The following is a 15,001-nucleotide window of genomic DNA, read 5'->3' on the forward strand; positions in this document are numbered from 1 at the left end:
TATTGTAATTAATGGTAGTTATGAGGGATGGCCATTTAGTACGAGAAAGGCATGGGTTGGTAAAGGCATTTTATGAATGGGTGTGAATGTTCGAGTGTATTTTCCAATGTTTATGATAATTGTAATGTATTCTTTTTTCTCTTTTTTCTTGTCTTGTCTTTTCTTTTTTTTTTTTTTTGTCTTTTTAATGATCGTTATCTGTTCCTTTGTTTATTTGCTTTCGTGTAATAAAGGTAGGAAGTGATGAGGGGACTGTGTATGTTCGATTTTTTTTTATCATTGTTATTATTGTTACCTTTACTATCATTATTGTCAATATCATTGTTACTATTACCATCATCATTATCTTTATATTTTTTACCATTGCTATTGCTACTACTATTATTATTTGTTATGATTATTATCATCATTCATTCACCATCATCATCATCACCACTACCATTATTATTTTCATTATTCTCCTTACATTCATTATCCTCATAAAGACACAGACCCTCATTCGCAGGAAGATCCTGTCGGAGCTGCAGAAGGAGAAGGGCGACTTAGAGAACCACTTGACGGCCATGGTGAACCCGCAGAACGAGTCACGTGACCAGCGAACCATCTCCACCCTGGCTTCCACACTCGACCGCCAGGCCAAGTACCAACAGCTGATCGATGAGGAGAGGGATAAGGTGAGGGGGGGTGAGGGGTTGTTGGGGGAGGGGTTGGTGGGTGGTGAGGTGGTTGGTGGGGTTGTGTGTGGTTGTTTTTTTGTTTTTGTTTTTGTTTGTTTGTCTGGCTGTCTCTGTTTTTCTGTCTCTGTCTATTTCTCTTTCTTTCTCTTTCTCTCCACCTATCCCTCCCTCTCCCCCTCTCTCTGTCTCCCTTTCCGTGCCCGCCTCCCCCCCCCCTCTCCCCCTTCCCTTCCCTCCCTCTCCCCTCTATCATTCCTCCTCTCTCTGTCTCCCTTTCCCTGCCCTCTCCCCCTCCCTCTCCCCCTTCCCTTCCCTCCCTCCCCTCTATCATTCCCTCTCTCTGTCTCCCTTTCCCTGCCCGCCTCCCCACCCCTCCCCCTTCCCTTCCCTCCCTCTCCCCTCTATCATTCCTCCTCTCTCTGTCTCCCTTTCCCTGCCCTCTCCCCTTCCCTCTCCCCCTTCCCTTCCCTCCCTCCCCTCTATCATTCCCTCTCTCTGTCTCCCTTTCCCTGCCCGCCTCCCCACCCCTCCCCCTTCCCTTCCCTCCCTCTCCCCTCTATCATTCCTCCTCTCTCTGTCACCCTTTCCCTCCCCTTTCCCCCTCCCTCTCCCCTTCCCCTTGCCTCCCTCTCCCCCTCCCATTCCCATTCCTTCTCTCCCCCTCTCTCTGTCCGCCTCCCCCCCCTCTCCCCCTTCCCTTCCCTCCCTCTCCCCTCTATCATTCCTCCTCTCTCTGTCTCCCTTTCCCTTCCCGCCTCCCCCCCCCCTCTCCCCCTTCCCTTCCCTCCCTCTCCCCTCTATCATTCCTCCTCTCTCTGTCACCCACCCTGCAACTCCCCCCCCCCCCCTCTCCCCCTTCCCATCCCTCCCTCTCCCCCTCACATTCCCATTCCTTCTCTCCCCCCACTCACCCTGCAACTCCCCCCCCCTCTCCCCCTTCCCTTCCCTCGCTCTCCCCTCTATCATTCCCATTCCCTCTCTCCCCCCCCCCCCACTCACCCTGCAACTCCCCCTCCACCCATCTCCCTCTCTCTCTTCTATATACCTATATATATTCCCTCTCTTTCCCAACCACACGAACCACTCATCACTTAGCCATACTTCTCCAAAACCGAAATTAGAAGAAAAAAATCATTCAAAATCGACGTTATTAGAAGAAAAAAAATAATTCAAAACCGAAATTAGAAGAAAAAAATCATTCAAAATCGACGTTATTAGAAGAAAAAAAATAATTCAAAACCGAAATTAGAAGAAAAAAAAAGCCATTCAAAATCTCAAAATCATTCAAAATCGACGTTAGTAGAAGAAAAAAATCATTCAAAATCGACGTTATTAGAACAAAAAAAAGCCATTCAAAATATCAAAATCATTCAAAATCGACGTTATTAGAAAAAAAATCATTCAAAATCGGTTATTAGAAGAAAAAAAGCCATTCAAAATATCAAAATCGACGTTATTAGAAGAAAAATCATTCAAAATCGGTTATTAGAAGAAAAAAAGCCATTCAAAATATCAAAATCGACGTTATTAGAAGAAAAAAAAAGCCATTCAAAATATCAAAATCAATCAAAACCGAAATTAGAGGAAAAAAAAGCCATTCAAAACATCAAAATCATTCAAAATCGACGTTATTAGAAGAAAAAAAGCCATTCAAAACATCAAAATCATTCAAAATCAATAGAACAAAAAAACAACAACAGCCATTCAAAACCTCCTCCTCGACGTTAAAACCTCCTTCTGCAGATCAGTGACTTGGACGGCTCCATCGCAGCGGCCGAGAAGAAGGTTCGAGAATCCAGGCGCCGAGTCCCGTCAGCCCGCCAGCTCGAGTCGCGGCGGATGACTGCTCTCAGCGCCAAGAAAGCTCTGCAGAACCGCATCCAGCAGGTTAGCCGATGACGTCACCGGGCGAACGGGTTGTTATGCGAACGCGGAAGGGCGGAGGGCGGGGAAAGTTTTTGGTGTTGCTATCGTTTTTTTTTGTTTATTTTTGGTTTTATACGCTTGATTTGCTTCGATTTTTCATTATTTTTTTTTAGCAGTGGTAGTATCGATATCATTATTATCTATTATTATTGTTACTGTTAAGAGTATTGTCATCATTACCGTTATTATTGCAATTACTTCAATTAACTGTATCATATCGATCGATTTATCCCCACTGTCATTGTCCCATTGTTCTTGTTGCTCCTATTATTGCCATTATTATCCTCATTATTCTCATTACTTATCACCATCACCACCATTATCATTATCATCATTATCATTATCATTATCATTATCATCATTATCATCATCATTATCATTATCATCATCATCATTATCATTATCACCATCATCATTATCAATATCATCATTATCATCATTATCACTATCATCATCATCATTATCATTATCATCATTATCATTATCATTATCCTCATCATCATTATCATTATCATCATTATCATCATCATCATTACCATTATCATCATTATCATTATCATCATTATCATTATCATCATTATCATTATCATCATTATTATCATTATCATTATCATCATCATCATTATTTGCATCACCCCCATCATTCGCACCAGCATTATCACCCCCAAGTTTGTCATTACTTGCATAAATAATACGAATTTCATCTTCCAGGCAACAGTCCGCCTCAATGCTGTGCTCGCTGACAATCGCGTCTTGAGGACAAACCTTGAAAACCTGTTGAAAGAACGAGACAAATTCATGCTTCAGGTGAGAAGAAAGGGAAGGAGGGAAATGGGGGAGGGAAGGAAGAAGGTTAATGGAGTGGAAGGAGAGAGGGGGAGGGAGGGAGGGAGGGAGAGGGAGAGAGAGAGAGAGATAGAGTGTGTGTGTGTGTGCGCGCGTGTGTGCGTGTGTGTGTGCGTGTGCATGTGTGTGTGTGTGTGTGTGTGTGTGTGTGTGTGTGTGTGTGTGTGTGTGTGTGTGTGTGTGTGTGTGTGTGTGAGAGAGAGAGAGAGAGAGAGAGAGAGAGAGAGAGAGAGAGAGAGAGAGAGAGAGAGAGAGAGAGAGAGAGAGAGGAGGCAAAGAGGGAGAAACAAAAAATACAATTATATTAGTAAGGGAGGGGGAGAGAGAGAGAGAGAGAGAGAGAGAGAGAGAGAGAGAGAGAGAGAGAGAGAGAGAGAAAGAAAGAAAGAAAGAAAGAAAGAAAGAAAGAAAGAAAGAAAGAAAGAGAGAGAGAGAGAGAGAGAGAGAGAGAGAGAGAGAAAGATAGAGAGAAAAGCTTTCGTGACAACTGAAGTCCCTTTAGGATTTAGAGTCTTCTGAGACAGTGATGGGTTATTAAGTCTTTCATACACTTCCTTTACAACACACTCCTTTATTCACATTTCTCTACCTACCTTTAATTACTTTGCATCCACTTCCAATACAAAGACTCAACCACATAAACAATAGTACTTACATCCTCGCGTCTACTACATAAAAGAATTGCTCTTTATTCACATTTCTCTACCTACCTTTAAGTTAATTGTTTTGCATCTATTTCCAATACACAAACACAACCACACAAGCAATGGTACTTACATCCTCACGTCTACAACATATACGAATTGCTCTTTAAAAGACTCATAAGAAACCCAAGTTGACCTAAGCTGACCTCGACCCTGCAGGCTCAGCGACTGGAAAAACAGCTGCAAGGAACAGTCAAGAGAAAGAGTGACGTCATGGACCAGGTCACCAAAGCATATTCCGAGAGGTATGTCCCTCGTTCAGGCGTCTTCGATATACTTTGCAGGACTGAATTTAACAGAGTTCGTAAATCTACTCATTAGTGTGGTTGTTTTTTTTCCTGTGAAAAGGGGTTAATTGAAGATACCTAAACAATTTTGTAGATTGATTGAAGGGGATACGAGTCTAACGCAATTGACATTCACAGTCCTCCTTTTAGATTTATTTGGTAGTGTCTTCTTGCGAGTTTTTTAAGGTCACTAAATCACTTAAGGCCCTATCACACTCGCACTTTTTCCGTCAATTTTTTTCGTTTCCGAATGAACTCCGTATGAAAATCATGTAAAGAAATATGGCGCTATGGGAGTGAGGTCCCGGGAATCACACGAACATTCTCATACATATTACGTGATTTTAAAGTAATATGATGATGTATATTGTATATACGAATGTTCTAAAATATTAGCTTATGTTTACATTCACTCATCCTATCTAATTTATTAATAGCACAAGATCAACGCGGGAATTAGTCAGACGGAAACGGTCGTAACCGTCTTCGTCTAGGTAGACGATCCAGACGGTAAAAATGCTAGTATGATATGGCCTCTTATCAATTTTATCTATTCAACATGCAAGAAAATACAGCTTTCGCAAACTCCATTAAGTTTAGTCTGTGGAGTTTGGTTTCATTTCAAGCTGCAAGAATAGGCTTGCCTTTACTTCTGATACAGAGTCTGGGTAAAAGACAGTGGCATTGCTTTGAAAGGAGCTTTATGAAAAGTTGAAGGTTTCCTGAACTGACAAAGCGATTTTCCAGAAATGTAATCGGTATGGAAAGACATCAAGTATATAATCGAAAACAAATTTGATTGCAAGTCATCTACCTAAACTCTAATAGCCTTACAGATTATCAGCCTCTCGTTTCTACCCTCTTTTGATATATAGAAAACGAAAAACATCACCACCTACTCCCCTCTATAACCCCCCCCCCCTCTTTTGATATATAGAAAACGAAAAACATCACCACATACTCCTCTCAATAACCCCCCCCCCCTCTCCGCCAGAGACGAAGCCCAGACGAAGATGCGAGCCCTGAGAGAACGCGCCGAACGTGACGCCCAGCAGTACACCCACGAACTGAAGAAGCTGCAGCGCGCCCTCGACCACCAGCAGCACCTGAGGGCTTTCGTGGCCACCATCTCTGCAGGAGAAGAAGAGGAGATGTCGAGGCGAAAGGGAGATGGTGAGTGTGTATTTCCCTCGTCCGGGCGTCTTCGATATACTTTGCAGGACTGAATTTAACAGTTCGTAAATCTACTTATTAGCAGGATTACTTTGTGAAAGGGGGTTAATTGAGGATGCCTAAATAATTGTGTAGATTGACAAAAGGGGATGCGAGGAGTTCTATATATATATATATATATATATATATATATATATATATATATATATATATATATATATATATATATGTATATGTATAAATGTATGTATGTGTGTACACTCACACACAAACACACACACACACACACAAATGGTGGTTGATAGAAGGTCGGTGGTTGATAGGTGATTGGTATACGTGTGTACTCCTATTCTGAGTGTACTTTTTGTGTACACGTGTGCTTTTACCCACAAACTGGACGTGTCCGGGAATGCATAGACAGAACACACCCTTCAAATATCCTCATTTTCTCCCCCAGGTGAAGGCGTAGAACCCAGGGGACCAGAACAGACCCTAATCACCTACAGGGCCTCCGTGTCTCACCTGAGGGAGATGAGCGGCGAGGACTCGGTGGAGTCACTGGTCACGAACTACCTGCAGGCGGAGAATGACAACTACACGCTCTTTACCTACATTTCTGACCTGAATAATGAGGTGAAAGGAAGATTTTTTTTATGTGTGTGTGTAAATCTAAATATGAATATAAAGATGAATATATAAGTATAAATATAGTTATTCATATGAATATAATTATTCATATAAATATTGTTATTATTATATATATATATATATATATATATATATATATATATATATATAGAGAGAGAGAGAGAGAGAGAGAGAGAGAGAGAGAGAGAGAGAGAGAGAGAGAGAGAGAGAGAGAGAGAGAGAGAGAAAGAATCTAAATGATAAAGAAAGAAGAAAAAATATAATACCAAGCATAGAAAAAAGCATATTGGAAAAAGTACGAAAACAAACAAGACAATAAAAGAGAACCGATGAACATTTCAAAATTCCAACCTCCCAACAGGTCACCAGCTTGACCACGGAAGTCCGGCGTCTCCGAGAGCAGATCGAGGACACGCGAAACAAGAGCGCCGAACACGAACGGGAAACGCAGCGCACCATTTCGCAGTTGCTGGTGAGTGAGAATAATTTATTTTGTGAGTTACGTTTCCTTTTTTTTGTTCTGCGTTGTAACTCTCCTGTCGATTTATAGCTTCTTGTGTGTGTGTGTGTTTTGGGGTCTTATTTGATTGACCTTCTGTGGCTTATTTGGAGATATTAATTGGTTCCTTTTTATAGATTTGGGCAAACCGTGGTAACTGATCTTTCGTAGCTCACTTTTAGAGTAATATAAAGGCTAAACGAATATTTACAGTATGCCCGTATCCCTGTGTAAGTAACGGAAGCACTTGCACGTAATTTCCAGTACGATTTATTTTGCTGTATGTCCCTATTTGAGCCGTGTAGTGCACGTGGTTCGTGTTTACTCAGCTGCTCTGTGTTGCGGGTATTTTGCTGATTTGTCTTTCGCATGGTAGTCAGTCCAACATAGAAGGGACTACATAGTGATGGTAACCGTCTCCTGATACTCAAAGGAATAGTTTTGAATATTTGGATATTGTGATAAGCAAATACCACGGGCTTAATATGTTTCTCTTTGTGGATGACTCGACTGTGTTGCGTGACAGAAGTACCTCTTCAGGCTTTTCGTGATACAGCAAATGGCGCTTTGCGTATTGTGATAAGCAAATACCACGGGCTAAATATATCTTTGTGGTTGCCTCGACTGTGTTGCGTGACAGAAGTACGTCTTCAGGCCTTTCGTGATACAGCAAATGGCGCGCTGTCAATACCTCCCTCGTTTCCCCTCGAAATCTCTCACACACACGTCCCTTCGCTCGTTTTCTCGCAGTCAAGGTCTATATAAGTACTTTTATAGACCTTGCTCGCAGTGACGACCGCACACGACCCCCTCCCATCACTTAATCCCTCCTCAGACAAAACCTATTAATCCCTACTCTCTCATTTTTCCCCAGGCCGACGTGGAGAGCGCCGAAGAGGCAGTGGAGCTCCTGGAGGCTGACCTCAGGCGCGCGGAGGAGACGCTGACGGAGATGAAGACGGCGACGCAGGAGCTCTTCGACCTGATGCAGTGCGACCCGCAGCCCGTGGTGGCCATCGTGGGTGAGTGTCGGGAGGAAAGGTGGTGGAGGTTGGTGGGTGATAGGTGGTGGAGGTTGGTGGGTGATGGGAGGTTGGTGGTTAATAGGAGGTTGGTGGTTGGTGGTTGATAGGAGGTTGGTGGTTGATGGGAGGTTGGTGGTTGATGGGAGGTTGGTGGTTGGTGGGTGATAGGAGGTTGGTGGTTGATGGGAGGTTGGTGGTTGGTGGGTGATAGGAGGTTGGTGGTTGATGGGAGGTTGGTGGTTGGTGGGTGATAGGAGGTTGGTGGTTGATAGGAGGTTGGTGGTTGATGGGAGGTTGGTGGTTGGTGGGTGATAGGAGGTTGGTGGTTGATGGGAGGTTGGTGGTTGATGGGAGGTTGGTGGTTGATGGGAGGTTGGTGGTTGATGGGAGGTTGGTGGTTGGTGGGAGGTTGGTGGTTGGTGGGTGATAGGAGGTTGGTGGTTGATAGGAGGTTGGTGGTTGATAGGAGGTTGGTGGTTGATGGGAGGTTGGTGGTTGATGGGAGGTTGGTGGGTGATAGGAGGTTGGTGGTTGATGGGAGGTTGGTGGTTGATGGGAGGTTGGTGGTTGGTGGGTGATAGGAGGTTGGTGGTTGATGGGAGGTTGGTGGTTGGTGGGTGATAGGAGGTTGGTGGTTGATGGGAGGTTGGTGGTTGGTGGGTGATAGGAGGTTGGTGGTTGGTGGGTGATAGGAGGTTGGTGGTTGGTGGGTGATAGGAGGTTGGTGGTTGATGGGAGGTTGGTGGGTGATAGGAGGTTGGTGGTTGATGGGAGGTTGGTGGGTGATAGGAGGTTGGTGGTTGATGGGAGGTTGGTGGGTGATAGGAGGTTGGTGGTTGATGGGAGGTTGGTGGGTGATAGGAGGTTGGTGGGTGATAGGAGGTTGGTGGTTGATAGGAGGTTGGTGGGTGATAGGAGGTTGGTGGGTGATAGGAGGTTGGTGGTTGATGGGAGGTTGGTGGGTGATAGGAGGTTGGTCGTTGATGGGAGGTTGTTGGGTGATAGGAGGTTGGTGGTTGATGGGAGGTTGGTGGGTGATAGGAGGTTGGTGGTTCGTGGGTGATAGGAGGTTGGTGGGTGATAGGAGGTTGGCGGTTGGTGGGTGATAGGAGGTTGGTGGTTGGTGGGTGATAGGAGGTTGGTGGTTGATAGGAGGTTGGTGGTTGGTGGGAGGTTGGTGGTTGATGGGAGGTTGGTGGGTGATAGGAGGTTGGTGGTTGATGGGAGGTTGACGGGTTATGGGAGGTTGGTGGTTGGTGGGTGATAGGAGGCTGGTGGTTGGTGGGTGGTAGGAGGTTGGTGGTTGGTGGTTGATAGGAGGTTGGTGGTTGGTGGGAGGTTGGTGGTTGATGGGCGGTTGGTGGGTGATAGGAGGTTGGTGGGTGATAGGAGGTTGGTGGTTGATGGGAGGTTGGTGGGTGATAGGAGGTTGGTGGTTGATGGGAGGTTGGTGGTTGATGGGAGGTTGGTGGGTGATAGGAGGTTGGTGGTTGATGGGAGGTTGGTGGTTGATGGGAGGCTGGTGGTTGGTGGGAGGTTGGTGGGTGATAGGAGGTTGGTGGTTGGTGGGAGGTTGGTGGGTGATAGGAGGTTGGTGGTTGGTGGGAGGTTGGTGGTTGATGGGAGGTTGGTGGTTGATAGGTGGTAGGAGGTTGGTGGGTGATGGGTGATAGGAGGTTAGTGGTTGATAGGTGGTTGTAGGTGAGTGGTGGAAAGAGGTAGGCTATTGGCTGTTAGAGGCTGTGAGTGATTAGAGGTAGACTGATGATTAGTAAAGGTATAATATTAATAATCAGTGGTAGATGGATGGTTAGTAAAGGTATGTTGTTTAGAGGTAGATTAGTATATTAGTACAGTCTTATCGTTGGATATTTACATTATATATTATATTCATTGTTTAGATATTGCAAGTCACTGGTTAGCAGATACTTCGTAATCAGAAGTGAACAATTGACAAAAGTAGATTACTGATTGGTGTGTAGAGTTTAACAGGCATGAAATAACTTCCTAAATATCATCACCATTAGAGCAATTACTGTGTCACTGAAAGGGAATCAGTAATTATGTCACTGCAATAACTGTATCACTGTTATGATTAGCATTACCATTACAGTTACATGATATTGAATCATGGTACGTACTTTTATGAGTAAGATAACCATTGCTATTAATATGGTAAACAAAAAATTACACTTGTAACATTGATGTATAGGTAGGTGTTTAGTACGAGATAATAGCTATAATGAACACCATATAATTAGTTTTATTATTAGCCGCATGATTACCATTTATTGCTGCTAAACCTCCTAGTACAGTGGTTCTTAACATTTTTAGTCAGACACCTTTAACAGTCTGATGAAAGGAAACGGACTCCTTGTCCAGAAATCTTCACACAATCACTACTTCGCATGATATGTTTATCATGTAATTTATTTATTGAGATTTCTTTGTCTTTTACATATATGAAATACAAAAGCGTATTACTAAGCTTTAAAGTAAACAATCTAAAGAAAAGAGACAATATAAATGTTACTTTTATCTGATCCTCACACACCCCTGAAACCCATCCATGGACCTAGGTGATGGGCATCATATTCACTATATGATTTCTTACCACGAAACCAAAACTTTAAAATGATCACAACACTAATTACAACATATAATAACTAGTGCTTCATTACCGACATAGTAATTGCTTCAATAAATCCTCGAACGTAATCAAAAACACTGAAGATGTTCCTGTAATTACGAAACGTCCACTATCACTGGTATCCCCAACAACGTTGCCATCTACTCATCAACATTAAAGTTACAGCTTTCCCTCTTAGATCAACAGCGCTATGGTCATTTCGAAATTGCCATCACATAACCATTTAATTGCTCCCAAAATCACCACATAATCACCAACATCTCCATTACATCAGACATAAACTACCACTACATGATCATCAGACATTAACTACGGCCACATAATCACAAAACTACCACCACATAATCCTCAGAAAATAACTACCACCACATAGTCATCAGACATTAATTGCCACCGCATAATCACCAGAAAATAACTACCACATAATGATCAGCAAATAAATACCACCACATAATCATCAGACATTAACTACCACCACATATTCATAACCCAAAAACGATTACCTCCATTACATCCGTGTCCCATCCCAAGGCGGAGGAGAGATCACCAGCGCGTCCGTGTCCGTTTACCTCTCCGTGGTCGAACAGCGCGTCCACGAAGTTCTGCAGCTGAGACAGTTCCTGCTGGCGGAGGAGCTGGGTCCTGGATCAGGGTTCGGGGACGACATTCCTCACGACGATGGATCCGAAGGGAGGTCTTCATCGGCCTCGTCCACGCGCTTCATTCTGCCCATCGGGAAGCCCCAGTGAGTTATTGTTCTGGTGGGTTCTTGCTCTAAGACAGTGTTGTCCCAACTGGTGTCCGCATACTTGTGGGGGTACGCAATATAGATCATAAGGGTACGTGAACAAACAAGGAACACACACACAAACAGAAACGTCACATGTTCTATGAATCATCTTTTTTATTCGTGTATTAAATTCGAGTTTATTAACCAACACTTTAGCAATGCGGGTTTATATATATATATATATATATATATATATATATATATATATATATATATATATATATATATATATATATATATATATATATATAATCAGTATATTATTTGCATTATCCTAAATAAAACTGTTTAGCCATGGTGGACGGGGAGGGGGGCGTAACAGTACAAGAAGGTAATAAAGGGTACAATAGGCGAAAATGTTCGGACAACATTGGGCTCAGAGAAACGTTGCGGAAAAAATAACGTTGAAAGCTCGGCCTTTCCATCGTATGTGAGGAAGGGATACGAATTTGAAGTTTCACATACATGTGAACTGAAGTAATATGTTGCTTTCAGAACCGCAAGGAGAAAGTATTTTTGAAATGTATTTATCAGTTTAAAAGTTGACATTATTCTGTTCTTGATTGCATTTTCCCTTTGCAGGTTGAGCCACGCTGCACATGCCAACGACGAGGAGCCAGTGAACGGCGGTCCTCTCACCCATGTGGATCTCATGTCCAACATGAGGAGATTCATTCCAGATTCAGGCGATAATTAAGCGGTTGAGACGCTTATACTTACACATTAGGCCTACACTTGAAAAGTACACATAGGCCTACAGTTATGCAGTACATTTATGAATATATATACGAGTAGATGCTGAAATTGAGATAAAGGGAGGGAGAGAGAGAGAGAGAGGCAGTAATATTTTGACTGTTTGACAAACTGCATTAGCAATGAAATGGTAGATATAAAAATGACAGAAATCTAAGGAAAGAGAAATAATTTTATGTTTTTTATGTTTTAGTGTTATTACTTTAAATGACTCTTTATTCTAACATCTTTAACTCTGTAGTACTCGATCACAATTTAAAGGAATAAATTTATGTTACAAAAATTATCACTGTCATTGCTTTACCATCGCGAGTATAACCGTTAACATGTTTTTCTCTCATTGGCGGTTAGACGTGAAGCAATAATAATATAACCTTTGTGGTGTTTGTTTCTGGCTATGGAAACCGTTGCTATCACCATCGCCCAGTATTGAAAAGTATGATAAATGCACACCTGAGAAGTTTCCGTTGATAGCTGATCGTACGCATAACTATCAGATGAATTATTGCAAGATATATGGAAGGGCACACGGTAAGGTAAAACTTCGAGAAATGAACAGGAGACGGTGTTTTGTAAAAGTCTTTTATATAAAATAAGCAGTTTACTTGAATTATGTTAATTACAATAAATGCACAATAATAAAAATGAGTACAGTGAACCCTTTCACGTTCTCGCTGCTTCACGGATATGCATTGTGCATTGTGTTCTGCATTCTGATTGGCTAAACAGTCTCTACGCTTCTTCTCTACCTGTGTGTCAATAACGTTACTGTTTAATATGTACATGTACGTAAAACAGCTTGCCAAATTTATGTTTGCAAATTTTCTCTAAAACCCATGAAGCCTTCAGTTCGTATTGATGATTAAAATTGTTATTTTACAGTACAGTAATTTGTAAAAAACGTTTATACAGTACTTTTATTTGTTAAACAAATGCTTGGGCCTGTAAAAAGGTTTTGATCTTTGGTTTCAATGCATTGTAGAGTATTTCATTGTATGATAATTGTAAAAAAAATAAAGGTTACTACCTCACGGATTTCGCCTATCACGGGTTCTTTTTGGAACGTAACCCCCGCGAAAAACGAGGGTTCACTGTAATTTGAAACCATTTTGCTGTATTTATTTCTTTCGTATGTACTCCGAGATCTCAACCAAAACGTCAAACATATTATATGCATTCTCATCTATGCTGATATGTGCATTCTGTGATTTTCATTTATTTGGAGTTATTTCTGAACGAGCTTTATTATTTAAGTTATTACTATCATTTTTATTATTATTACTATTTTTATTACTGATAATAATAATAAGAGTTGTACATTAAATTTGATACCAATATTGTTTGAAATTTTGTTATTTATACATCTTGACTGAAGACTTAGGCAAACAAATCTGATAAACATTATTTTTTTTAAATACCAGGTTTTAGATTTCCAGTCCAGTGGTTTCTTATTCATCCTTATTATATATTATCTTTTGCAAACGTCATTGTTACAGTTGCCCTTTTCAGTATGATTCGTACTTTGTCAATGTCTTTTTAATGATTATTAGTCATCATCGCAATTATCATTACTGCTGTCGTAATAATACACTTTATAATGGCGAAGCTATTGAAGGTGTATATGATTTTCACTATCATTATATATCACTTCTATACACCTTTATCTGTTATCTTTTTATTATCATTTCCGTTTGTTATTCCCATTCTTATCATCATCATCCCCAACATCATCATCATCATCGTTGCCCTGATTGTCGTCATCATCATCATCGTTGCCCTGATTGTCGTCATCATCATCACCATCATTATTATCATTAACATCATCATTATTTTAACCCGAATTTAGGGTATAGCACAAGTGCATCTTCTGCCCATTTTTGCAGAATATTTTGTTTTTATTCTGCGGATGCGCTTGTTGTGTACAGAACAATATACTGCAATTTATTCATTCATTTGTGTATGAAAACAATATTCACCTGTTCCCAGATTGTAAGAACCTGAAATTGTTGCATTCATATACATAATTGCCAATTTCAAGGTGCTCATTGGCAACTGCATGTGTGGGGTGTGTGTGTGTGTAGGGGGAGGGGGGGGTGATCGCATGATACAATAAAATTCCGACATTTTCCACTGTCGAGTAAATCGTTAACGTTGGGTTTTACTTACGGATACATTCGTACCACGATATATATCTGTATGTTACTTGCAGGCGTCATTTTGGGTATGATCCTGTTGTTGGCTCCATTCATTTATGTTTCAGTTGTTTTTGGAACTATATATCAGGGGTCTCAGACAGCGTTGACACCAGTTGTGGTAAGGATGTATGATACTCTTTAGTACACAGAGGACAAGTTCTATTCTCAGTGCAAAAGGGTAGTGTAGTTCACATTAGTATTGTTTTTACGAATATAGAAATCTAAGTCAGTTAGCTTAGGTTTCAAACTACGCATTTTTTTTTCTTTTCTTTTCTTTTTGCATCATAGTCTCTCACTTCCAATTGTTTTTTGTTGATGTAATGTCACTTAGAAAAGGAATAGATAAATCACATTTCTTTAGCATGAGAAAGTACTGGGATATCACAGACGCAGAGAGAGAGAGAGAGAGAGAGAGAGAGAGAGAGAGAGAGAGAGAGAGAGAGAGAGAGAGAGAGAGAGAGAGAGAGAGAGAGAGAGAGAGAGAGAGAGAGAGAGAGAGAGAGAGAACATTTATGAAATCAATAAAACAAAAGACATTCGATACACACATGTGAAGAGAACATCCGCTGAAAATAGTCTTCACATGAACTGAGTCACCATATATTCTCAGAGAAACAGAAGCACTATATAATTTCATACCTCTTCTTCCTTATCATTATTTAACACAAGACGATAATAAAAAATAAAAAAACACCATAGATCACTTACTAACCTAATAATTACCACTCCAACATTCTTCAATATATTTACCTTTACCTACACCTAATGGCAAGTAAACAATGAAAAGATCAAGTGGTTATCTTGTATTATACGGTACAACATAGAGAT

The 15,001-nt window shown here is 41.4% G+C and overlaps 1 protein-coding gene across 1 annotated transcript in view; it reads left to right on the forward strand.

Annotated features, from left to right (window-relative positions):
- Ccdc114 (Coiled-coil domain containing protein 114) overlaps positions 1 to 12,634 on the forward strand; it is a 13,260-nt gene extending 626 nt beyond the window's left edge. The window contains exons 2-11 of the mRNA XM_027351276.2: positions 506 to 674; positions 2,421 to 2,564; positions 3,315 to 3,410; positions 4,313 to 4,398; positions 5,435 to 5,613; positions 6,071 to 6,246; positions 6,623 to 6,733; positions 7,635 to 7,782; positions 10,967 to 11,180; positions 11,808 to 12,634. Of these exons, the coding sequence (XP_027207077.1) occupies positions 506 to 674; positions 2,421 to 2,564; positions 3,315 to 3,410; positions 4,313 to 4,398; positions 5,435 to 5,613; positions 6,071 to 6,246; positions 6,623 to 6,733; positions 7,635 to 7,782; positions 10,967 to 11,180; positions 11,808 to 11,922 (1,438 nt within the window). The 3' untranslated portion in view covers positions 11,923 to 12,634. The remainder of the gene's footprint in view (positions 1 to 505; positions 675 to 2,420; positions 2,565 to 3,314; positions 3,411 to 4,312; positions 4,399 to 5,434; positions 5,614 to 6,070; positions 6,247 to 6,622; positions 6,734 to 7,634; positions 7,783 to 10,966; positions 11,181 to 11,807) is intronic.
- The last annotated feature ends 2,367 nt before the right edge of the window (positions 12,635 to 15,001 follow it).

The sequence above is a fragment of the Penaeus vannamei genome, chromosome 7, assembly GCF_042767895.1.
Source record: "Penaeus vannamei isolate JL-2024 chromosome 7, ASM4276789v1, whole genome shotgun sequence".
In the NCBI taxonomy this organism is placed as follows: Eukaryota; Metazoa; Arthropoda; class Malacostraca; order Decapoda; family Penaeidae; genus Penaeus; species Penaeus vannamei.